Source organism: Scatophagus argus, chromosome 6, assembly GCF_020382885.2.
Source record: "Scatophagus argus isolate fScaArg1 chromosome 6, fScaArg1.pri, whole genome shotgun sequence".
NCBI lineage: Eukaryota > Metazoa > Chordata > Actinopteri > Scatophagidae > Scatophagus > Scatophagus argus.
In genome coordinates this window covers 2017450-2041217 of record NC_058498.1, presented here as the reverse complement: position 1 = coordinate 2041217, position 23768 = coordinate 2017450, and the positions used below count along the sequence as shown (strand labels likewise).

Below are 23768 nucleotides of genomic sequence, written 5' to 3'. Positions count from 1 at the left end.
TGTTTTAATAACAAATGACTGAAATCAACTTTTCATAGTCAAAGTGTTTTTGTTGCCTCAACTGAACCACAGAATCCTGGATTCTGGTGTGAGGGTCCTGAACGCCACCGTGCACCACCTCCCTGTGACTTCACTCAGTCAAAGAAATGTGGTTCAGGTTCAGAAACCAGACAAAGTGAAAACTGGTGTCCATGCACACAGTTCCTATGGGTTATATTTTTTGTGACTATTTCACAAATGACAGACAGTCAGAACAGCAAACATTCTCAGATTCTCTTTCTCAGATGTGACGATCTGCTGCTTTTCTGCGATTTATAATCAATATAATAGAAGATTTTGGGTTTTTGGACTGTTGGACGAACAAAACAAACACTTTGGACGTATGGCTCATAAACAAACTCAGACTGTTGAGTTAATGTCTCCTCTTTCCCTTTTCAAAGGTTGACTTAAACATGTCACTTCCTTCATGTGACACAGCCCACCACCTCCCACACGGACACACACCTACACACACACGCACACACACAGGTGTTTACACCCCACCTGTTCGAGAACGTGTGATGTGTTTATGAATGGGTTTGATCCACGGCTCGCGATGAGCTGTTCAGATCAACTTCTCTGAGGCAGGCAGCTTTTTGTAAACGCCTCCACTCTGCTCTGCCTGTCAGAGCGTCTGGGCTGTGCAGCACGCTGAACCACACACAGGAACACAACGCAAGATGACAAAAGCCGGGCTAAAAATACCTCAATCGCCTCTGAGCGATGTGTTGAAGGTGCAGCAGAATTTACTGGAAATGCAGTGTCCACCGAGAATCTGTACATAATTTAAAATAAACGGGGGGTTCTTTGTTCCAAAGAAAGAATCGAGTTTAAAAACAATTCTCATAAAATTAGGAAAAGCCATGAGCCATCACAAGTGGTAAAGCAATGATAAACGCGAGGATATTAATAATAACACGAATATCTTTGAGTTTTTGGTCGTGTCAGCCTCACGGCTCCACACACCGTAGAGTTAGCATATCGGCTGATTCGGTCCAGGCTGAAATATATCAGCAGCTGTTGGATGGACTGCCATGAAATTTGGTGAAGCCATTTGTGGTCCCCAGAAGACGAATCCTGCTGACTTTGGTGACCCCCCTGACATTTCCTTCAGGGCCACCAGCTGGTCAAAGTTCTGCCTTATTCATTCGTTAACATCAATTCCTGTAAGGCGTGGAGCAATAATAAAAACACTCAAAGTCTCAAAGGTGCAGCAGAGTCGTGACTGAATTCTAGTCCAAGTTAATTCCACTGAATCACGCTCTCCAATTGGAAATACTTCTCTGCAAGAATCAAAGTTAAAGTTTAGGGAGAACTTAGTCATTATTTATCATTAATTTGGTACTCAAAAAAATGAGCTAATCTGCCTCATCGGGATGCTGCTGATGTGGTTTGATCAGACTCGATGCACTTCAACTTAAGCTAACATCCACACAAAATACAGAAAACGTTTCGTGTCAAATAACGGAAACTGAAAATGTTGTGGGATACAATCAGTCACACTAAGAACCTGACTGATTTTAATTGTAAGATTATAAGAAGACTGTGATCAGAAAACCTCTCGTGTCCTAAATACATGACAGACTGAAGTGTATTCTCGGCCTCATTCAGAAGAGCTCCTTGTACGGTGAAACACCTCAGCAGATAGTGAAACCCAGTCGTGACCCACTGCTGGATCTGTTCTCCTCTGCCCTCCTGCCCTCAGCCATCTTTGTCTGGTTGGTATGCGCCTGTCTTCAGTCCCATGATCCACTCCTGGTCTAAATATAAATACCCAAGCAGGGTGTTCCACTGTTAAGGTCGCATTACATCATCCCGAGCAGCATATTCTCAATCAAGCAGCACTCAGAGCCTGAGCTGTGGACGTGTTGAAGGCTTTATGATATCCTGGCTCACGCGAAAAGTCATCAGGAGGTGGTTTGAAAACGACAGGACGCAGTAACAGCTGATTGTCCTCCTGGGCCGAGGGCTCGACCGGAGCTAAACGCCTCTGGAACAACACAAGATACACAACTTGAGCACCTGGTGAAAACTTTTCTTGAGACTTTTGGCTGACATGGGAAACGGAATAAACAAGGTAAACAGGTATCAAATGCCTAAACTTAAACAAACCTTGCTGTACTTTTTTACAGTCTCTGTCAGCTTCTTTTGACCACATTTCTAACCTTCTTTAGGTCCTGCCTGATCTTTATCTAGGAAACATCAAAGGTAAGAAGTCCTGCCTCTTGTCATTTGAGTGAAGAGCTGATGCATTTTCAGGATAATGTGGTAGAGCGTGTTTCAGTTCCTCATACGGAGGGGCATGTGGTGAGATGCAACACTGAGCTCAGTTTCTATAGAGTGGAGGTCACAGTGTACAGCAGAACGATTGAAGTATTTAGCTGTAAAAAACAAAACAGAACACAACGCTATTATACTGCGTCTGTGTGCGGGTGAAGGGGTTGGTGGGTAGTACTCTGTCAGCAGCTGGAGGAAGCCCGGGTGAGGGTTGGTGTAGGAGGGGATGCCCCGCAGTGTGGGGGTGTCCCTGCCGTCAGCTATAATCCACTCTTTCCATATAGCAGCAAATGCAATAATTAGGTTCGTGTGCATGCATGAAATGTTGACTGCGCTGAAAGTTCTTCTGATTGCGGATCACTTTGTGTACCCATGACATGTTCAGGGAACCACCTTCATATAGGAAATCTGACACCTCTCAGATTAACCAGGCCTTTTATCTTCTTTTATCCTGTTTGCTTGGTCTCAACATTTTTTGTTTTTGTAAAGCAGCAATGGAGAGCAAAGTATGAAGAAGAGAAAGCTGAAAACAATAAGACTTCTGCTGTGTGACTGCCTTCAGAAGCAGTCAAGTTGGGTAATAAAGTTTCTCAGGCAGGCCAGAAAGCTGAATAATGGTTTCATTTTGTGTCATTTTAGGTTAAAAATAAATAAATAAAATGTTAAAAATCATCAAAAATCCGAGTGATATCTAGAAAGAGCTTTGGCCTACTCTTCAGGAAAGAAGATTAAACTATTAAAATACAGAAAACAAATTAAATATTTTAAATGTGTAGCCTGATTAGCAGTTTCTGCTAAGCTAATTATGTTTAGCGGGAGTTTAGCTGGAGTTTTATTCTGTATAACAGTTGAATTTGTCTCCTGAGATGGTTTATTATGTGGAAACTGAATTACTGAGATATCAGTTTATCAGAAAAACAGCTCAGGAAATAAATAAAAGAATTCTGAACACAGAGTGGCTTTACTTTTAGTTTTAGCTGCCTCACTTGCTAACGTTAGCTTGTTGTAGCTCACTTGCTTTAGCTGACTGTTGTCTGTCTGCTTTATCTCTTTGTAGCTACTGCTAATTTTACAGGCCTTTCTCACAGAAATTCTATATTTGTTTTACGTGATCATTCCGGTCGTGGTCTGATGTGTGGTGACTGTGTTCTGGTGTTGTAGGGCAGCGTCTCTGGTCTGTGCTCAGCAGAAAGGCAACTCTATGTCACCAGTTTTAATGTTGTGTCAGCACCTACACACCCCATAAAAATATTTTTTTCATGACTGACACTCAAGGACTCATTTAATTTTATGACCTTCACCTTGGTGGCGACAGTGCAGGCCTAAGTTAGGAATCATACATATACAGTGTATATTCCAATCCATATTGCAAACAGTTTTTTCTGTCTTGCAAATTGGGGTTAGTTTTTATGGTTTGGCTAGCAGGGGGGTTCAGACTCATTTTTGTATTGTATAGGTGGTATCAGCATCCTGCAAACTTGCAAAGCATGAGAAAAAAGAGCTCAAGACACATCTGTCCGAGGTAGAAAACTTTTGGCTTCCTTTTAAAGAACAAAATTTGATTATAACATTTACTGTTTCTTGCTTTTGGCCCAAGCTGCTGGACTGTTTTAGAAACACTGGTTTTCCGGTTTTTCTTTCAGTTCAAAGCAAGAGCAACACTTTTAAGCCATAAGGCCACATTTGCTTGGGAGACTTTAGAGGAGGGGGGTTGTTGTTGGGGAGAAAACGCTTAAATTAGGTTATAACTTACATGGGGTGATTTGTGATTGGATAGAAGGAATATTTGTGATTTCTTGATTTTCTTGATCCGCAGATGCTCGAGACAAGGAGCTGCTGGCGCAGCACAACATCACCCACATCCTGTCCATACATGACACAGCTGCTCCCGTCCTGGAGGTGAGCCGTCCTCTCTGAGTCTCATTTCGGCCTACGTGACCTCTCTCAGCCCAACATCAATGCCCACATAAAGTGCACAACTTCCCCTGAACTCACCACTGCTGTGTTTCGCCCTCAGTGTCCCTGCTGCTTCGTACTCGTTCTGAAAGTGCCAAATGTTGGCAGCAGCCCTGGAGTGTCGCTCTGTCTTTTTCTGACTTAATATCATTTTGGACTGTATCATGAAAATATCATGATATTTTCATTATCTGTCGATTCATTTTCCGATTAACTGGCTCATCGTTTATTCTAAAAAATGTCAGAAAATGGTGAAAAATGACAAAAGCTGACTTTACAGATTTCAGAAACTTGATTGATATTCTTTTGCTAGAAAACTGAATTAAACAAGCATTCATTTATCAAAATCTGTTGCTAATCAGTTGACTAATCAGTCAACAAGATTTTGATTGAGCAAAGTGTTTCAGCTATACGCCTTTGTCTTCTTCCACAGTCTATTTATTTTGTATGAGGTTTGTGTTTTGGAAGGATAAATAATAGAGACAAAGAGTGAAGTAATATCCTTCACACAAAAGGCAGATTTTAATCAAAGGCCTTTGAAATAGACCACTTCAACTGAAAGTCAGATGTTCTTATTTTCAATTTTGCATGGAAAGTCCTTTCGTCTTGAATCAGTCAAGACCTGGAATTCACCAAGTTTTACTAAGTAAGCAGTCCTCTGGTTGACTGTGATGCTTCAATATTGTGTGGACACCAAATATCTGAAAATTTGTATGCTGTTTTCAGTCCGTGATGCAGCTGCGATGTTTCTCACACAAGATGATTTTAGCTCAGCAGCTTGAAGTCCATTAAGTCTTGAAACTGGAACCACATTAAAAAAAATAGAAAAAGAAAACCTGGCAATTTGTGTATGAAAGAGTGGGGAAGGTGTTTCTTTCTTGGGTGTACGTGAGTGAGTGAGTGTGAAAAAGAGAGAAAAGAAATGATCCTGCTGTGAGAACCTGATAGGCTGAAAGTAGAAATTTGCCCCCATTGATTTCCATTTGGTAACAGATGTGAGATTCTGTACAGCTGCAAAATCTCTGATCAGAGGAATAAAGTCCAAGTTAGCAGTTTTGTTTCAGCTGAGACGTTAGCCTTCCACAGTGACAATGGAAACGAATTAATTGAAATTTTTCATTTCGTGTGAGTGAAATCTTCCGCCCTCTGAGTCCGTTTGGCTTGTTTTTGAAAATCTTGGTCTTCAGTGTCCGCTTTCACAACTTTCATCTTTTCTAGTTGAAAGCGAGCATGAAAAGTGCTCAGAGATTTCTGAACACTTTCTCCATCCATGTATGTTTCATTGAACGCTGAAGAGAAACAGCAACTTGTATTACAGTATCGCTACCAAAACTGGTCAACCACCAAAACTTTTTAAACGGTTTTGGGCCTGAAATTATGTCTGACTCCCTGAACTGTGCTGTCCTGCCCAGCTGCTGGGCCAATCTTTGATCTGCATCTTTAAATTTTTATATGGATGACACAGCTTTTTGAGTTCTGTGACTTGATGATGACTCAGGTCTGTTTTACCACTGTGGCCAGAATGGCCAGATGGGATGGTGTATTTGCATACCTAACAGTCAAACTGCTGACTGATTGATTTCTTGGAATCCAGCATGATGGGTCCTGAGACAGGAAGGTAGAATTTGCAACCACCGAATCTTTGAGGTCAGATGTGCCATCTACCGTACAGTGCGTGGCTCTCATTAACATACTGCAAAATGTAACGACAAGGTCAGTTTTATGGAGGGAAGTCTGAGCCTCAAAATGTCCTTTCTGCAAGTAAAGAAAATTAAGTTTCTGCACTCATCCACAATTTGCATGCAGGTTGTTTGGGAGTGTGTTTGTGTTTCCTGTTTGTCTGCACATGACTTTACAAATCAATGACTCACAGTAATGAGGAGTTTTAAGAGTGATGGTGCAACGATATAGGAGGACTTCTCTGTTCGCGTGAAGCCACTCTCTGCCTCTCATTAAGCACAACTTCACTGATATGAGTGTTACACACTTACAGGACATGTGCATGTTTGTGAGCGCGTGTGTGTGCATAAGTACTTTGCCTGTGGTTGGTGTGTGCGAGCTAACCTGTCTGGAGCACTTCCAGAGCTCAGTGTGTCCCAGAGGACTCTGGGGTTTTTGCAGCAGTGCAGTCATATCGGGACAAGGTAGTTTCTGTCCACTGCATGTAGCATCAGCTGCCAGGTGCACAGTACTAAAACACACACACAGGCAAACATCGTTATGTCATGACCCGCCTGGCAGGCAGGGTCAGAGGGGCAAGGTTTCAGGGGCCGTCCCATCCGTGGAGAAACAGGAAGTGTGTTCGAGCCAGCGTTCACACAGATGACCTGACAGCACCCATCACACTTTGTTAACTGCTGTGCCTTAATAATTCTGTTGGTTTATGTGCATTAAATACTCTCTGTAATGTTCTGTGAGTCTAAACTACCCCCCCTCGGCCCTCCAGGACATGACGTACCTGTGCATATCTGCCGCAGACCACTCTAAGCAGAACCTGTGAGTATTTGTGTGATGTACATGTACAGGCTGTATGCATGAGGCCGAGTGAAGTCACTGTCCACTGTGACTGAAGTGTCTAATTTTAACTTTAAAAATATAACAATGTAGAATATTGGGATAAAATTTCCTTTTTGATATCTTATGAACAGATTTTATTTTTAAAAATAGTATCTATGTATATATGTGTACACACGCAGCTCAGTTGGCTGGAGTCTGATGTAACAAACACTGCAGATTACATAATCAGCACTTGATAAGATGATCAAGCTGAATCGATAAATAAATACATGAAATAATTAACTGAGGTTTAAGAAACAGTTCTGATGCATATTTCACATATTTCTGTTTTTTTCCAGGTCTGGTATGAAGATATTTTTAAACTTTGTTTGTTTATTAATTTAATATTTACCAGGACTCAGTACTTCAGAGACAGCATCATGTTCATCCACGAGTCCCGGCTGAAAGGGGAGGGCTGCCTCGTCCACTGGTGAGGGAAAAGAGAATTACTGCTGGCCACTTTGTTCTTCACTCGTGTATTTACATACTTAATGTTAAATATCACATGTTGAATTCAGTTTGATTGATCAAACTGGAATTTTTATTTGTTTTTAAATAATAGTTGATTCATCTGTACTTATTTACTACATAGAACTCTCATTTTTTAAATTAAAAAATTTATGAATTTAAGTCATAATTTCCTGCACATCAGCATAAATAGCATGAAACTGCTGTCATTTGCATATGAGGATCCTGAAAGGAAGAAGCAGAAATATTCAGCTTTAGCTGCTTTTTCTTTATAATGATGAGCATTTGGCTCAAGGTGATCTGGAAGTCCTCACATTTTATTAACCCAATTTTCATTTTCAACCACATCACTGTCACCAAACAGAACAAACCTTTGGTTAAAGCTTTCATTGTAGATTTCATCACCTTTCATCTTTTCACATATCAAACATGAAAAATCAAGCATTTAACCACAGCTTTAGGAAAAAAGGGGTTTCACTTCTTTGTACACTAATCAAGAGAATCTGAATGTGCGGTGATCAGTACAGCCAGCATTGTGCTGGGTGCTCTGTGCTCTCAGTGTTGCAGGAGTGTCCCGCAGTGTCACTCTGGTGGTGGCTTACATCATGACGGTGACGGGTCGCGGCTGGGTGGAGTCTCTGGCGGCGGTGAGGGCGGCGCGGCCCTGTGCCGGACCAAACTTGGGCTTCCTCCGGCAGCTGGAGGAGTTTGAAAACACAGAACTGACAGAAGTGAGTGACTCCCTGTTGATCTCATCTAAAGGGTCATCATATCACACTTCTTCAGCAGTAGGACTTCCACGCATCCCTATTAGTCCTTATTATTAGTGGCAGAGCGGGACACTTCTATGTGCCACTCAAACTGCACATCTGTGCATGAGGGACTCTCAGGAAATGGTGGACTTGATGCACAGGTCGGTGCACGTGGGAACCAGCATCTGGTTGTGAGTTCAGTACGCGCTGGGTGACGCTGTTGATATTCAAACAATGTGATGTGATCAATGCTCTTGGCCAGCGGTTGGTTAACAGGTCCTGCTCTTCTTCTGCTGCATTTCTGACAGAGTAGCTGCTTAAACTTAACACCAAGCTCAGCGTTTCAAGTCCAACATCGGACCGGACCAGCACACCAAATGCCACCGCTAGCAGCCGCTTCCGTTGAGCCAATAAGTGGAGTGTAGAGGCACCACAATCCATCAGGACACACCGTGTCCCATCTGGTTTCTACTTCTGACAACAAGCATTCAACTGAACTTTTCTTCTTTTAAAGTTTAACATCAAAATAGTAAATAAAACTTCAGTGTGGTGCAGTCTGAGGAAAGAGGTCAGTGGGAAGCGTAGCTTTCCACAACAGATTTCTGTCCGCTAAAACGCTACAGGGCTTCTAATTTAAAATGGATACAGAAAGTGTTGATTGGTTTTGCAGAAACTTTAACAGGACAGTTGGTCCAGATCAAAACGTGGCTTCCTACTGAAGTACTGGAGCGTGTAATGTAAGGTTAGACAGCATAACCTGCACCGACTCATTACCGATGACAGCTAACTAACCGTTAGCCGCATGCTGCTAGCTCTCTCCACCAACACCTGACAAATTCTACTTCAGCAGGTTAGCTTGGGATCAAACGCGTTTAAGCTCGTACAGTAGACCAGACCGGCAAAACCAAAAGCCTACCCAGCTCTCACTCTCATTCCTTTTGTGTCAATACCATCATTATGTTTTGTCAGATGGAGGCAGCGTGGGTCACACGCCACCTTCACCGAGGAAACCATGGTTCTCTAAACTTCAGTGAGCTTTTCCTAAATCTCACCAAGTATTTTTTGCGCCTAAACTTAATCTAAGCACCATTTGAAGAAGGTCAGGCATTGGGCGCTAAAGGGCACCTTTGGATCTCTATGAGACGTTGTAGGGTGTGGCAAAGAGGTGTTTGACAGCTAAGGGTTTATCTGGAACAAGTTCTGCTCTGAACGTCCAAAGTCACTTTCAGACAGGATCTCGTCAAAGGCTTCACGGTGTTGCACTCGTTTGCAGACAAGATAAGCAAAGAAGGCAGCTGTGTGAAGAATCTGTTTGAAGAGGGACAAAAAGTTTGAGAGAAAAGAGTTGAGACCAAATCAGCACAACTGGCCAATCGCTGTGTAAAGTGAGCAAGCTCATCTGAAGTTACAATTCGGACATTTGAAAAGCATGTTGGGACGGGGTTTCGGGTACCGTTTGACAGTCTGACAAGGACGTCGTTTGAAGTATACTGAAATCCAACATCCACTACCGTCTTCTCTTTCTTTATTTTCCACCTTTTGGAAACACCCTCCATCTCTTTGATTCTGTCTTTTCAGATGTAATTTCTTGATCTGACTCACTTTTTCAACCTCCACTCCCCCTCCAGTATCAGGCCTGGTGGAAGGACCGCTATGGGAAGAAGTCCTTCAATGACAACGAGGAGGTGGGAATCCTCCTGACTCAGAAATCTCGCAGCGGCAGCGGCGGCGTCATAACGACCAGCATCACTCCTGTGCTGACCACAGGCAGCACCTGATAAAAAATGTCTTGTGTCAATCTCATGTTGAACGTTCAGACTGTGGGCTTCGGCTTGGACCTTTAAACCCACTGAACCCACTGAGAGCTGACAAGCTGTTTGAGAAAACCAGCCCCTGCAGGGAAAAGCGAGAGTCTTTCTCAACGTGATATGTTGAATCTCGTCATGTGATGGGAGGGGGTTTTTATGTCATTGTCTCAGTCCCGCTCGTCATTACATGTCCTTGCCTCTAACTGTCAAAACATGCAAGGGCAGTCAAGCGCGACACCAAGGAAATTTGTACATACAGTCCAAAATGTGTGAACACATTTAGCTGTCAGTTATGTTATGCTGTGTCTTTTACTTGAAATATGAGTATTACTTTCTGTAGACAGTGTGGAAGTTAAAGAGCACAGGGTCTTCCAGTAACACAGTACCACATACAGTATTTGTTTATTTATAACAGTTTTGTTGCTTGATGAATGTTGTTTTAATGTTTTCATCTAACATCCATTTCTGCTGTACAACATGTGAATTTAACTAAATATCCACGAAGGTGAGATTTAATTCATTAGGTGATTATGTTTTCATTTATTCAGAGTACAAGAATGGGAAAGTGGAAGAAAGATGTATTTCTGATTCAGAAAACTTTCTTCTGATTTACTGGATAATTTCAGGCATTTTAGGTGCTTAGTGGTACAAGAAGAAGCGAGTTCTTTTACTTGGGAAAAGTAACAATACCAGAGTGTAAAAATACTACCTTGTGGTTGTTTGAGTTGGAATTTAGTAGTTTAACAGGCTGTATAACTCAGCGCACATGCAGAAATGTACCTTAACCTTTTTTAAAATGTTCATATTTATTTCCATGGAGGTTTTTGTGATTGTTTGAACTGAAGATTTGTTGTTATGACACATTTGTTCATTTTTGTTTGTTTGTTTGTGATAAAACTCTTCCAGTCTGTAATACACAGCTAACATTATGACTGTAAGTACAAGTACCTCAACACTGTTAAGTGCCAGTACAGTTCAGTACTAGTTGGAGTAGATGGTTACGTCCCACCGCTGCAGATGCTGACAGGGATCAGAAGTTTTGCTTTCAGAAAACTGCAGAATGGCAACTAAGTCATTTTGAAGTACATGTACTTCACGCGTGTATTTTATGATACTTTCCATCTCTACTCCACCTCATTTCACAGGTTTAATCAGTACTTTCTACTCCACATTTGGCAGTAATGGTTACTTTGCAGATAAGACGGAACAAAACACTACGGTTTTATGAAATATGACAACTGCGCTGAACTACAGCAGAATATGAACCAAGTACCACAACGCTGAAGTCAGCTCAACACATCAATGATCCAGTAATGTGTACTTCACATGTACTTGATGAGTGTTGACATTTTATGGTCAGAGGGGATTTGTACTTCTTGTACTTTGTATTCCAGCAGTACTGCTGAAGTTACCGACGACAGGTTAAGACTTTATATGCCTTGTTGTTGTTAATACCAAACCTTTTCCAGTGCAGGACTAAAACTGAAACCACATACTGCAAAATGCTCCCCGAAGCGACTGACTTTCTGTGCAAAGAGTCACTCGTGTGTGCCGTCCTCACACTGTGAAAAATAAAGCTAATCCGCTACATGTTGGATATTTGAAGAGATTTCATAAAACGGAACCAACAGAAAGTTTTAAAATGAACGCGTACGAGTGTCTTCCTGTCAGAAAGCCCACTCTGTGCAGTCCTGGTTGCAGGACACGATTTGGATGCTGTAAATAAGCAGCTTAGAGCTTTAAAATGAGCTTTGTCTTTTGTGTAAAACGTCTTTAAAGTTCCTGCCTCTTTTGGCTCTGGGAAGCCACCACGTTGCCGAACGTAGTGACTCTGAGTTTATAAGAATCTGTCAGGCTCTTCTTGTCGCTGCGATCATCTTCCATTGGGAGCAGACTGATGTTTTGTGCGTCGCTGTCACTGCAGGACAACTTTGTAGCTGCTTTTCGTAAAGCTTTATCGTTTCAAAGAATTGTTTTCGTCTCCGTCCCATGATTTTCCACATGTGCGGGTGTGTGGCGCTTCTGACTGACGCCGACAGGGTTTCCCCCGTTGTCTTACTGGAGATCTGCCGCTGCGTGCGCGCTGATAAGCTTCGCAGGAGCGGAGCGGGCGGGCGGCAGCAGCAGCAGCAGGTGCGTCCTCCTCAGCATCCCGCGGCGAGTCTCCGCCCTCCCGCTGCTCGCTATAGGCTGGAGGATTTAAGCGGGCCCGCCGTAATGATGAGGGCTTTCTGAGACTGATTGATTTCAAAACTTGACGGGTTTCGAGTTTCGCAGGTAAGGCTGGTTCGACGCGCTCCCAGAGCGCACATTAAGGCCACGCTAGTGTGCGTGGGAGACCGGGGGGTGGCTGGGGGCTTAACCCTTAGTGACTTTTACTCAACTTACACTTCTCTGCTAAACTCACGCTACTTTCAAAACACATAGCAGCACATTACGGTGCATTACAGGAGCTAACAGCGGACTTGTCGCATGCGTCTGTTTGGCCAGAGATGAACCCAGACTTGGATTACGGAGGCTCCGGGAGCAGCGGGAACGGAAAGCTGCGCCAGTGGCTCATCGAGCAGGTGGACTGCGGCAAATATCCCGGACTGGTGTGGGAGAACGACGAGAAGACCATCTTCAGGATACCGTGGAAACACGCCGGGAAGCAGGACTACAACCGGGATGAGGATGCCGCGCTTTTCAAGGTAAAACACCCGCATCCTCCGGGGCTCATCCAGCCGAACTCAAACATGTGACTTTCAGAATAAAAGTAAGAAAACGGGTGCACGAAGTGACAGAATAATCTCACAAAGTGACAGAATTGAGACAATTTAAATTTCATCACGGCGCTTTGCACAAAGGAGAACGTGTGCTAAAGGAATGACCTGATCATAAACCTTTTCCTGTTCAGTGTTAAGTCCTTTTGCTGTGTGTCGCATGTGTGTTGTCTAAACTACTTTGCACCGCCGTGTATGAAATGTGTGTGATTATTTTCATCAGCCTATCGATTAGTCTGCCGACTCGTCTGCTTGACTAGGTTTGGTCTATTAAATGTCAGAAAAAAGTTTAAAATATTCCCAGAGCCAAAAATGACTTTTATAAAATCCACCTTTAGTCTAAACCAACAGATCATCGGTTTATTATTACACAAAACAAGAAAAAAAGGAAATCTTCACACTGAAAAATGTTGATTAATTTTATGTTCATGCACTCAGTTAATCGACTAACTGCTTCAGTTGTACATTTAAAGCCTACGATAAACGTCTCTTTTCTTGGGCGGACATGTGCAGTAAAATCTCGCCTCTGCAGGCTCGGATCGGTCCGGTTTGGAGAGCTGGTTGTGTCGTCATCTCTTCAGGCTTGAGCAGGTGTTCTTTCGGGGTTTTTTTGTAATTGGAGGTTTTACTGGTGACTTGTGTGCAGGCTTGGGCGCTCTTTAAAGGCAAGTTTCGGGAGGGGATCGACAAGCCGGACCCGCCGACCTGGAAGACGCGCCTCCGCTGCGCCCTCAACAAGAGCAACGACTTCGAGGAGCTCGTGGAGAGAAGCCAGCTGGACATCTCAGACCCGTACAAAGTGTACCGCATCGTCCCCGAGGGCGCCAAGAAAAGTCAGTCCCACATCACACACACACACACACACACACACTTCACACATTTCTGACATGTGTGTTTTAATGCAGCTGCTTTCATCAGCTGTCATTACCGTAAACTGGCTGTGGAAATTCTCTGAACACACATTTGGTGACTGATTAAGGTTACGGACTCCTCAGAGCAGAAAAAACCACCAGTGAAGGTCACGCTTCATGGTGTCGTGAACTTTTTCTGCGTCTGGAGTTCCTTTGCTCAGATTCTGTTCTCTTCTGTCCTGCCTTTAGGACCCCGACAGGAAGACAGTCCTCTGAGTCCAATGACTTATCAGGTGCACTCCTCCTATCCTGCCCTGCAGAGTCAGGTGATTTTCATACACATGGAAATGAGGGCGACAGCGAAGGGCTGAGGGAGGCTCAATGTGAAACAGAAAGAGTGGATGAATGACAGACCTGAGATAGACCAGGCTTTACGAGCCGCATCCCACAGGCCCACTGATGCTGACTTCAAGTGCTGTTGGAAATGCTGCGATTCTAAGAAAAGCGTCAGACAGGAGCAGGAACGAGTCTGTGTTGTCCAAGTTAAAAGGACAAATCATGTAAAAACCACATGATCAGACTGTTAGCCTGCATGTTGTGTGCGTGCATAAGCAGGAGTTTAGAGATGCTTTTGTCAAGTTTCATTTCCACCAACGCAATGCAAACATCCACATTTTTAAGCAGCTGCCAAAGTGATGGCTTTAACTTCTTATTTATTATTAAAATAATATTTTTGTCAATCTAAGTTTCCTGCAGCATTTCCCTTATTTTATAGATTTTTTTTTTTTACAATTTACAAACAAAAATATTACATGTTAACTTATAATTCACAGTGAAAGTATACTTTTTAGGCTTGAGAATTTGTCACCATTTAATGCTGTTGTGATGCCTTCAAATTAAAAAGCCCAGGCGTGATTTGCATGTTGTTGTGCTGTGCAGATATCACCATACATGGCCACATCAGAATGCAGCTGGAGGGATTACTGTCAGGAGCCGACCCCCCTGCCCGAGCTGCCCTTCTCTCAGTGTCCCTGTCCTCCCCGCAGCCTGCCGTGGCAGGGCCCGTCCATGGAGAACGGTACGGTACTCACTGCTCGCACACAAGCCTGAGCAAGCGTCAGTGTTGTTTTCCTGTGCTTGTGCTGAGCTCTCGTCTGCTCCTCTGTGTGTGCAGGCTACCAGCTCAGAGCCTCCATTTACTCGTACGGCCCCGCCGATAGCCAGCCCTCGCCGTTTACAATGGACGCCAGCATCAGATCTGCAGAGGCGCTCTCAGGTAAACAAGCACTTTCATTTCACTTTTTTTTGTCCTCACGCAGAGAAATCAGTGGGAGTACATCCTCAACTGAGCATTAGATGTGATTTCAGTGTTAAAGATAGTTGAGGTCTGTATTTCCACGATGGAAATATCTTAATATCCAACATGTACGGCCAGACAAGCCTGTGCTTTGTTCAAATGCAGATGAAGACGCAGATTTGAGATGAACTTGTAAACTGCAGCTTAAACACTAATCGGTGCACAACTGCTCTGATATTTGGGAAAACCTGAAGGTTAACACAACTGCAGAATGTTTTGACAAGCTCCACTGATGAGCGCACTGTAAGTCAGGTTAAAGAAAAAAAATGAGCCGTCAATATTTCTGATTCTTACATTTCTTTTATGATTCAGAACCACTGCTCGCATCAACCCTGTAGGCCGGCGTTTCGTTACGCCCACCAGACGCCTCCTGCTCAGCACCACAGAGCTATAAATAGAACTAGATACCAGACGCAAAGATGGCGCCTGTTCCTGCTCGGCCTGTACACATGACAGTCCAGATTTTTTAATTCGGGGCTTGATCAAAGTTATATAAATATGAAACCTCAGTGCCATCGTATCAGCACCGAATCCTGGAGATTTGATTATTTACTGCCCCCTAGTGGCCAGAATTGAATTATTTTAGCTTTAATGAAACTGTGTTTTGACATTAAGAACGTACAAGAATTTTAACTTCAGTAACTTCAGTTTAAGGTCTAAATGTTGAAGGCGATACTGCAGACATGGTGCCTGTTAGTGATTCTAACTGACTGGAGTGATGGAGGAACTGAAATTAAAGTTTAAGGTTTCATAGCTTGACCTCTGACCCAGATTTTTGCAGCACATATTCTTCCTCTTCTCCTCCTTCTTGTTGACATTTAAAGCATCAGAAAACACGTTCACTGACCTCGACCCACGTCCTCTTCTCCTCCAATCAGACTTCCGCCTGCATGTGTCCGTATATTTCCGAGACAGCCTGGTGAGGGAGGTGACCACATCCAGTCCGGAGGGGTGCCACATCACTCCGTGCTCCCCAGAGGAGAAGCACTACCTGCAGCCTGGAGGTCCTGAGGTGATCCCTCTGCCTGTGGAAAGTCTCCCAGCCCAGAGGAGGGCAGACGAGTGTCCCTCCAGTCCCTCGTCCTCCCTGGACAGGGGAGTGTTGCTGTGGATGGGCCCAGACGGACTCTACGCTCGGAGGCTGTGTCAGAGCAGAGTGTACTGGCATGGCGGACTGTCCCAGTATGGAGACAAGCCCAACAAACTGGAGAGAGAGGTCAACTGTAAACTCCTCCACACTCAGGACTACCTTACAGGTGAGAGAGCAGAACAGGGCCACAAGTAACGATTAACTTCATGATCAGTTTGTCTGAGGATTTGTTTCTGTACCGTTTTTCACTATGATCAGGAAGTCTGATCAAGTAATGAGTTAAAAATCTGCAAATATGACTGGATGATTTGGACACATTTCAGTTGGTAAGCAGGGAAGGTCCAGTATCCAGCTCTACAACAGATTAGTCAACATATTGTCTGATTATTCTATAACACAGAACAAATGTACCCTCATTTAGCTAAGCCTAAGCTATCCTGAGGCTGTGCCTCTCAGGTTTTAAAATTACCACCGGCTGTAAAACAAAGATGGACGACATGAGAGCTCCCCAAGAGTGAAGCCAAAACATCTACATCGCCCCCCTGGTGGCTGGCTACAGTACAGTTCATAAACTCCTCCCCTACCATGTTAGCAGTTAGCCCAGTTAGCCTGTTAGCAGGCCAAACTCAAAACTCAAAGTCGCATAGATTTTTTTCCCAAAGATGGGTGGGAACTCAATACTGCAGCTCCACCTCCCGATCACTACTGCACAGACTCTGGCTCCAAATGATGTCACCACAACAAGATGGCAGCACTCGTATCAGGGATGTTTTGGCTTGATTTTTGTTCAGTCGGAGGAAGCGGAGACGTTCATCTCCTCAAAGACACTCCTGACCATCTGTGTATATTTCACATTGCACAGTAAACCTGATTTTTAACCCATTTCCCATATTGCAAATGTAGCCAGCAGCTGGAAAGGCAATTATTTTCCTCTTTTCGTAAAACACAAACATTTCTTGCTATTCTGGAAAATGAGTTGCTGCTTCAGAAACGAATATAAATGTTTCTTATTGTGCAGCACACTGAATATTTGTTTTCTCCCTGATGATTGGACGATTCTTTTAGGATTCTATAAAGTTTGGTTCCTGTTACCCCTCAGAAAATTGGATGCTTAGCTCTGTGACTTGAACATACTGGTAATACATGAGAGGTGCAAACCGGAGATAAAAATACAGCAAACCAGCAGCAGACCTGAACTCATTAAAAGTGATGCTCAAGTGACTCAGCCATGTTTGAGAAAAACTGCTGCTCATTTACTGTAAGCCACTTTGTCTTCACACCATCAAAGAACACAACTTATACCCTGAAATGCCAATAACACCTAATAACTGTGGCAGACAAACAGTTTGGGTAGTAGTTCATGATGAGGCAACAGTCACATGACTCTTCACTGCCACATCATGTCCGCCCACATGCTAAGACAGTCCCAGCTGTGTCTGACAGCTAATTGTATTTGCATACTTGGTGTGACCAGGACTTTCCATTCGAATCATCCCAAAGGTCATGCCACTTCAGGTGAATTTCTTCTGAATTCATTTGAATTTCACCAGTCAAGAAGTATTTTGGATATCAAAGCTAACAGTGACTTGATCTTGTCTCCTTCCTAACTTGCAGAGATCCAGAGTTGCGGTTTCCACGGTCGGCCGCCCCCTCGTTTCCAGGTCCAGCTGAATTTTGGAGACGAGTATCTGGACCCGCAGAGACAAAGACGGACCCTCACTGTCCAGGTGACTGTCATTACTATAAAACTACTACAAAACGCTCATGCTGAACGGCACTTTGATTAGCCCCACCTCGTTTCTCCTCGCACTTTGAACGTAATATTCACTGGGTTGAAAGCTGAGCCTTGAAAGCTGGAAGTGTGGTTTGAAAAGTGAGAAATAGGATTTGAAAGTTAAAACATAAGAGTTGAAAGTCTGTCAGAACTTCATCCCAGTCATAATGTTTGCTGTGTTTCGTGACTTTAAGTTCAGTTTCTGAGGGAGTGTTGCAGTGATTCTGTTTTCCAAACTGATTCATCACCCACGAGATCGACTCTTTTCAGTGATCTGATCTGCTCTTTCAGCCTTTAGATAACGGGATTTCTGACACCGTTTCAAGCCAGGAAGTTCTGAAAGCCTGAAAACAGATAAAAAAGGGGAGGTTCAAACAGTTTTTACTGTTGCGGCCTGTTAATGACACTGAATGTTTGACGTCATTGTTTGTGTCAACGGATTCCTGTTTGGTTTGCTCTCAGTCAGACCTTTTCATTTCCCATATTGAAAAGAACAAATAACGTCTTCCAATATGAGAGCTTCTTTTGTTTTCTAAATTTATTAATCCGTTTATTCCCGTTCATCCACGTCACTCACGCGACTGACACAGCAATGCACAGAGCAACGCAGTCTGCAGTGAAAGCAAAACATTTCCCGTCTGCACACCGAAGCTTTGATTCGGCTCTCCACACATTTCCATTCCCGGCTCCACGGGTCAGACGCAGCATATCCAAATGTTGGGCCGCTCAGCACATCAAGTTTGTTTAAAATCAGGCATTTGACCTGCCGTGACGATCAGCAGCACCTTCAGTCAACACAGAGGGGAGACTGTGCTGCTTTTCTTTGTCTTTTTTAATTGTAAACTGGATATGTTTTTGTTCTTGTGTGCTGGTCACATCACAATTCAACGCCAACAACTTGGGCCATTACTTGTCTTTTGTTTGCAGAATTTTACAGCCTAAAACTTATTCAGCATCAGTCACCAGTTGCAGCGCTAATGCAGATTTAAGAGTTTTTGTTTGTGCAGGTCGACCTCGAACCGACGACCACACCGCACTTGGCTGCTTGATCCAGTCTAGAAAGTCCAGAGTTGGCGTTAGTTTTTCTGAACAGGGAATCAGCTGTCAGTGAACACAACACCAGACTGATATAAAAAAAATCTGAGATGTGGACTTTTTATTCAGAGGGTTTCTTTGACCGCACGGCAGGTTTACCTTCCACAGCTCCCGTTTCAGATCTTCTCCTTTTTAAAAAGCCGTAAGAGCAGAGTTCAAGCGCCGAAACAAGAGTGTCGGACCTCTGCTGGACGAGTCCAGAAAGAGTTTCACGTGATCCACTTTCTGGAGGTTCATACTTTCTCCAGTTAATGGACCTTCGAGTGAAGCTTGTCAAAAACCTGAAATTCATGAAGCACTTCTAAAGTTAAGAGAAAAAGGCAGACTTTCAATACATTTTCAAATCCTATATTTCAACTTTCACTTTAAATATGCTTTCAAATATTAGTTGTGATGTTCTGATACTGATCTGAGCTTCTCACTGACCCCGTCTGACCTCCTGGTGTTTCAGGTGGAGCCGCTGCTCGCCAGGCAGCTCCTGTTCTACACCCAGCAGATGAGCGGCCACTACCTCCGCAGCTACGAGCACCCAGGAGTCCCGGACCACATAAACCCCTCTGAGGACTTCCAGAGGGCCATCACACACCACCACAGCAGCAGCCTGCAGGAGTGACCTCGCTGTTTTAAGTGACTGTTGAAAACTTCGAGGTGTACCGGCAGCCTTCACACAGCAGAGCAGGAAACTCTGAGGACAAACCTGGACAGTGTTGAACATTGAGTGATGGACATTTAGTGTGTGTGTGTGTGTGTGTGTGTGTGTGTGTGCTTGTGTGTGTGTGGCTGGAACCAAAGTTGTAGTGTTGTTTTTCTTCCTTGCTGTATTTTTAGGGTAGCATAAATATTTTCATAGCTGACTATATAAAGAGAACTGACAGCTTAGGTGATTGTACTGTAATAAGTTGTGAAGGGAATTTCGCCAAAGACATTTTCAGGGATATGCTCATTTACTTTCTTTCTAACCCTCGCAGAGAATCGCCAAGAAAACTGATGCCTTTTTCAAGTTTGTACTGCAAATGTGGGGCTGGAGCCAGCAGATGGTTAGCGTAGCTTAGCATAAAGGCTTAGCATAAAATTCATCCTGGACCTGAAGTTGTGATACTTCGGTGATTCATTCAGGGTTTTGTTTTATAAATTTATTGTTCATTTCGTGGGAGGGTTTGAGAAAGAAAGGGCAAAGACACAAGACAGAAGGAGGAGAGTACAGAGAAAACATTTTCATTGTTTAAACTTGTTGGTTTAATAAAAAAGAAAAATTCTCAATTAATAATCTGTGATCTGTTTTTATCAGCTTTAAAAAGAAATATTTTGTACGAGTTGTGCTGAGTTTTTAAATGAGATGACGCGTTTAAAGTAGCCAAATTTTTCTGGCAAGCGGTTAAGCTACAAATTTCTAAAAAACAACAGCTTTTTTCTGTTTTTGGAGCGAGTGGCGAGCAGTTTGAGTGGAGCGGCTGAAATCTGGGAAAGCTCTGGTTGGGGGTGACACAGCTAGCCTGGTTAGCTCCCCTCTAAAGGTGACAGAATCTTCCCGCGAGCCCCTCTGAAGCTGAGTTTAGCTCGTTATACTGAAGCACAATGACAAGACAACATTTTTGGAGGGTTTGCGAGCCTGACTTTTGCTTAGCCATGCTGATAATTTGCTGAAGACTCCTCCAGCTACCAGGAAGTAGACTGGCACAAAACTAATCCCTAAACCTTAAAAGTGTCATTTCGGTCAGTTGTTTAATCTGTGCAAAACCCTGCAGGTTATTTACATGTGGAATAAGCCAGGTGAGCTGTTCTCATTGTAGCCTTTATGCTAAGCTACGTAGCCTCATATTAGCTGTAAAGATGTGTGAGTGGTATGGATTTTGTCATTTAACTCTTCCTCTGAATGATTTTGTTGCCACGAGATGCTATCAACACCACTGAACAAACGATGACTGAAGTTCTGTGTCTGCGTGTGAAACTCTCAGGGAGCTAATTTTACATAAGCTTGTTTAATTCACTTTTTGTATTGCATGATAAGATTTTACATTTTAACGTTGAATCAGACTTGGACTGAGTTTTGAGGGTTTTTTTTGTTTTGTTTTTTTTGCCTTGAACAAACGAGCACATTTCTGTTCTGAATAAAACAATAAAAAGGTGAAGTGCAAAGAGAGACAACCTCTGTTGTTCACTGTGTGAGCTCCACGGGTAATGTCAGCCGTGTGTGTGTGTGTGTGTGTGTGTGTGTCTGAACAGGAAGTGCGGTTCACATACAGGATGAGGCTGGTTAATCAAACACTTCATTATCACAAACAGTGTGCTGACATCACGAGGGGAGGAGAGAGAGAGAGGAAGAGGTCGGCCACGTTTTCCGAGCCGAGCTGGGGAGAAAGTCTTCCTGGCTTCTGCTGACAGATTCAAGTCTGTTTCCACTTCCATGGAAAACATCACAAAAAACCCACAAATACATTTGTCACCCGCCGCAGAATTATTTACAGGAAGAGCGAGGAAGATGTCACGGCTCGATAAGATTGTGTGTGACAAACAATTCGGTGGTTTTACTTTGAAAGTCACAGCCTGATGCTGCCTGCTCACACACTTTGAAATCAGTCACATCAGAGCTGCAGCTTTGCTCATCATGGCTTTAATCAGCATGTTAACGAACAGAACTCACAACTCCTGACGTCAAATTTGTTAAGCTTTTCTCTCCTTTTATTACTGACTATATTGTTTTGTTATTGACTAACTGACTGATTACTGAAGTTGCTATTGATTAATCTTTCGACGATCAAGTCATCGATTATGGATTGATCAATATGCTTTTATTTCAAAGCTGACACCGACTATCAGTAAGGAGACCGATAGCTGATATTTTCAGTTAAAATAAAAATAAAAAGTGTAGAACAACCAGTGAGCAATGCACGGTACAATTCTGAGGTACTTGTACTTTACTTAAGTATTTTAATTTTCTGCTGCTTCACGCTTGCACCCCACTACACTCTAGAGACAAATACTGCACTTTTTACTCCACTACATTTATCTGACCACTTCATTCAATTTGCAGATTGAGATTATCAATGCAAAATACAAATACAATAATAGATTTTTTTAATTAATCTATTTTATCTGCAATTAGACAAAAAATCATCAATTATCTAATTATATCAGCGTTACAATAAACATTTTTTCAATATGCACTAGAAAAAAAAGAGCAAATACACTGGAAGTTTAAGGGTAAGTCAGGTGATACACCTGACACCTGGGCAGCCACACACGACAGCACCAAATGTGGATTAATCCGCAGATGAAAATAGTCCCCAACTAATGCACCATTTCCTCCTGTTTGAGCAACATCTGATAAAAACAGAGAGAGAGAGGCCATTTTTTAAAAACATGACACTATGAAGTTTTTTGTTTTGAGCCATTCTGAAAGATTTATCTGTTGAGTAGGAACCAACGGGCTTGGAGCTGAGAGCAGGTGAGACAGGAAGTATTCAGAGAAGGATTAAAACACACAATATCACCAACTTTATCCTTTGAAAACAGAGTGACACCGGACTTACTGCCATTAAACTTCTGTAGACTTCAGCTGACAAAGATAGCTTAACATTTTTAACTCACTAAAGCACATTTGTGTTAAAAAGCTGAAAGTTTAAAGGTTACCGTGGAACGTTTGTGGAACGTTTGACATGGTTTAAAGACCCAAAAACCCAAAAAGAGCTGAACTGAAATCAGGAGACAGGTAACACGTTTTGGTGGAACATTATCAGACGCCTTACAGTTTTTCTGCAGCAGGTGGGCCTTGAATGTCACCTGTGACTTTGGGTGAAAAAACATGTTTTTGTAAAATTCAAAAAGGGGGAAACCTGCAGGCTGGACGTCAGCTGTTATCCATTCATAACCGAGCAATAACCGATCGTCAAAATGATCACACTTGACTAATGTTATTACGCCTGATGGCTAAAAGGGAAACAGTTTTTTAAAACATTTGATAAATGTTTTATCATAGACTTTGATGTAGTTATAAGATTTAAGTGTTAAGTGAAGAACTCAGATCCTTAACTTCAGTACCAACACCACACTGAAAATATTCCACTACAAGTAAGAGTACTGCGTTCCACAGCATTATCAACAAAATGTACTTAAAGTATGACAAGTACTCATAGTGCAGTACAATGTTCCCTGTCGGATATCTTTGAACTGATGTACTGCTGTAGATGTTTGAGCTCCTTTGACTGTTGGTCGCTTTAATCCACAGCAGGGCCTTCATGTTTTCAGCCTTGTGGCAATTTTGCAGCTAAAGAGTTTTATAAACACGCAGAGTTCAACCCAAAATCCAAAAACTGTTTGCCCAACTACACCGTATGGCCCAGAAGGCAGCGCGTGAGCGTGTGTGTGTGTGCGTGTGTGTGTGTGTATCTCGCCTCCATCCTGCCCTGACACGAGCACGAGCAGATGCACGTTTCTTTCTCTGCGGTGATACGGAAAGAAAACCGTTCCTGCTCACAACAAGCTGTGTGGGTTATCCTGATGATATCTGGAAGGAGATACCACACCATCCAGTTCCATCACACTGAAGAGAAGGCTGACATCTCCTGAAATCACGACAGGTAACAAGCAAAATATGTAGCTTTGATTTCAGAGTGAACTGCCCCTTTAGCTAAAGCTGTCAGGCAAAAGGCACAAAAAAGTACAACATCTACCTCTGAGGTGTAGTGAAGCGGTACAGGATGGCCACAGTCACGTAAAGTAAGAACACCTTGAAAGTGTTCTGTATGTGTGACAATACAGCAGTGAGAACAACAACCAAAAACATCTGGAAAAACATCTGCTTATCACTGTGCTTATGAACGTTCAGGGTTAAAGGACAAGCCTGCGGACACGTGTGTTCAGCCGTGAGCGCCATCGAATCGCCTCGATGCGTCACATCTCTCCATCCTTTTTTAATTACCCACTCAGGGTGTCACATCAAAGCCTGAAAGTGTTTTTGCAGGTCTTGTCATCACATCTCCTGAA

The 23768-nt window shown here is 43.1% G+C and overlaps 2 protein-coding genes across 3 annotated transcripts; both read left to right on the top strand.

Moving 5' to 3' along the window:
• The first annotated feature begins 1507 nt into the window (after positions 1-1507).
• Positions 1508-11203, top strand: LOC124060523 (dual specificity protein phosphatase 22-B-like). 2 transcript variants are annotated; one of them, XM_046391607.1, is made up of 7 exons: positions 1508-2116; positions 2214-2247; positions 4133-4215; positions 6719-6768; positions 7184-7258; positions 7856-8027; positions 9677-11203. In XM_046391607.1, exons 1-7 carry the CDS (start codon positions 2096-2098, stop codon positions 9824-9826), a joined length of 585 nt encoding a protein of 194 aa, XP_046247563.1. In that variant the 5' UTR covers positions 1508-2095; the 3' UTR covers positions 9827-11203. The 2 variants fall into 2 exon arrangements, with proteins under 2 accessions (XP_046247563.1, XP_046247564.1); XM_046391608.1 differs by lacking the exons at positions 1508-2116; positions 6719-6768 and having other exon boundaries at positions 2219-2247.
• A 576-nt stretch (positions 11204-11779) lies between these two features.
• On the top strand, positions 11780-21377 carry LOC124060232 (interferon regulatory factor 4-like). The gene is made up of 9 exons (XM_046390921.1): positions 11780-12133; positions 12347-12546; positions 13265-13451; positions 13719-13795; positions 14409-14547; positions 14644-14745; positions 15705-16082; positions 17531-17643; positions 19237-21377. The coding sequence occupies exons 2-9, from the start codon at positions 12349-12351 to the stop codon at positions 19396-19398; spliced, it is 1356 nt and encodes a 451-aa protein (XP_046246877.1). The 5' UTR covers positions 11780-12133; positions 12347-12348; the 3' UTR covers positions 19399-21377.
• The last annotated feature ends 2391 nt before the right edge of the window (positions 21378-23768 follow it).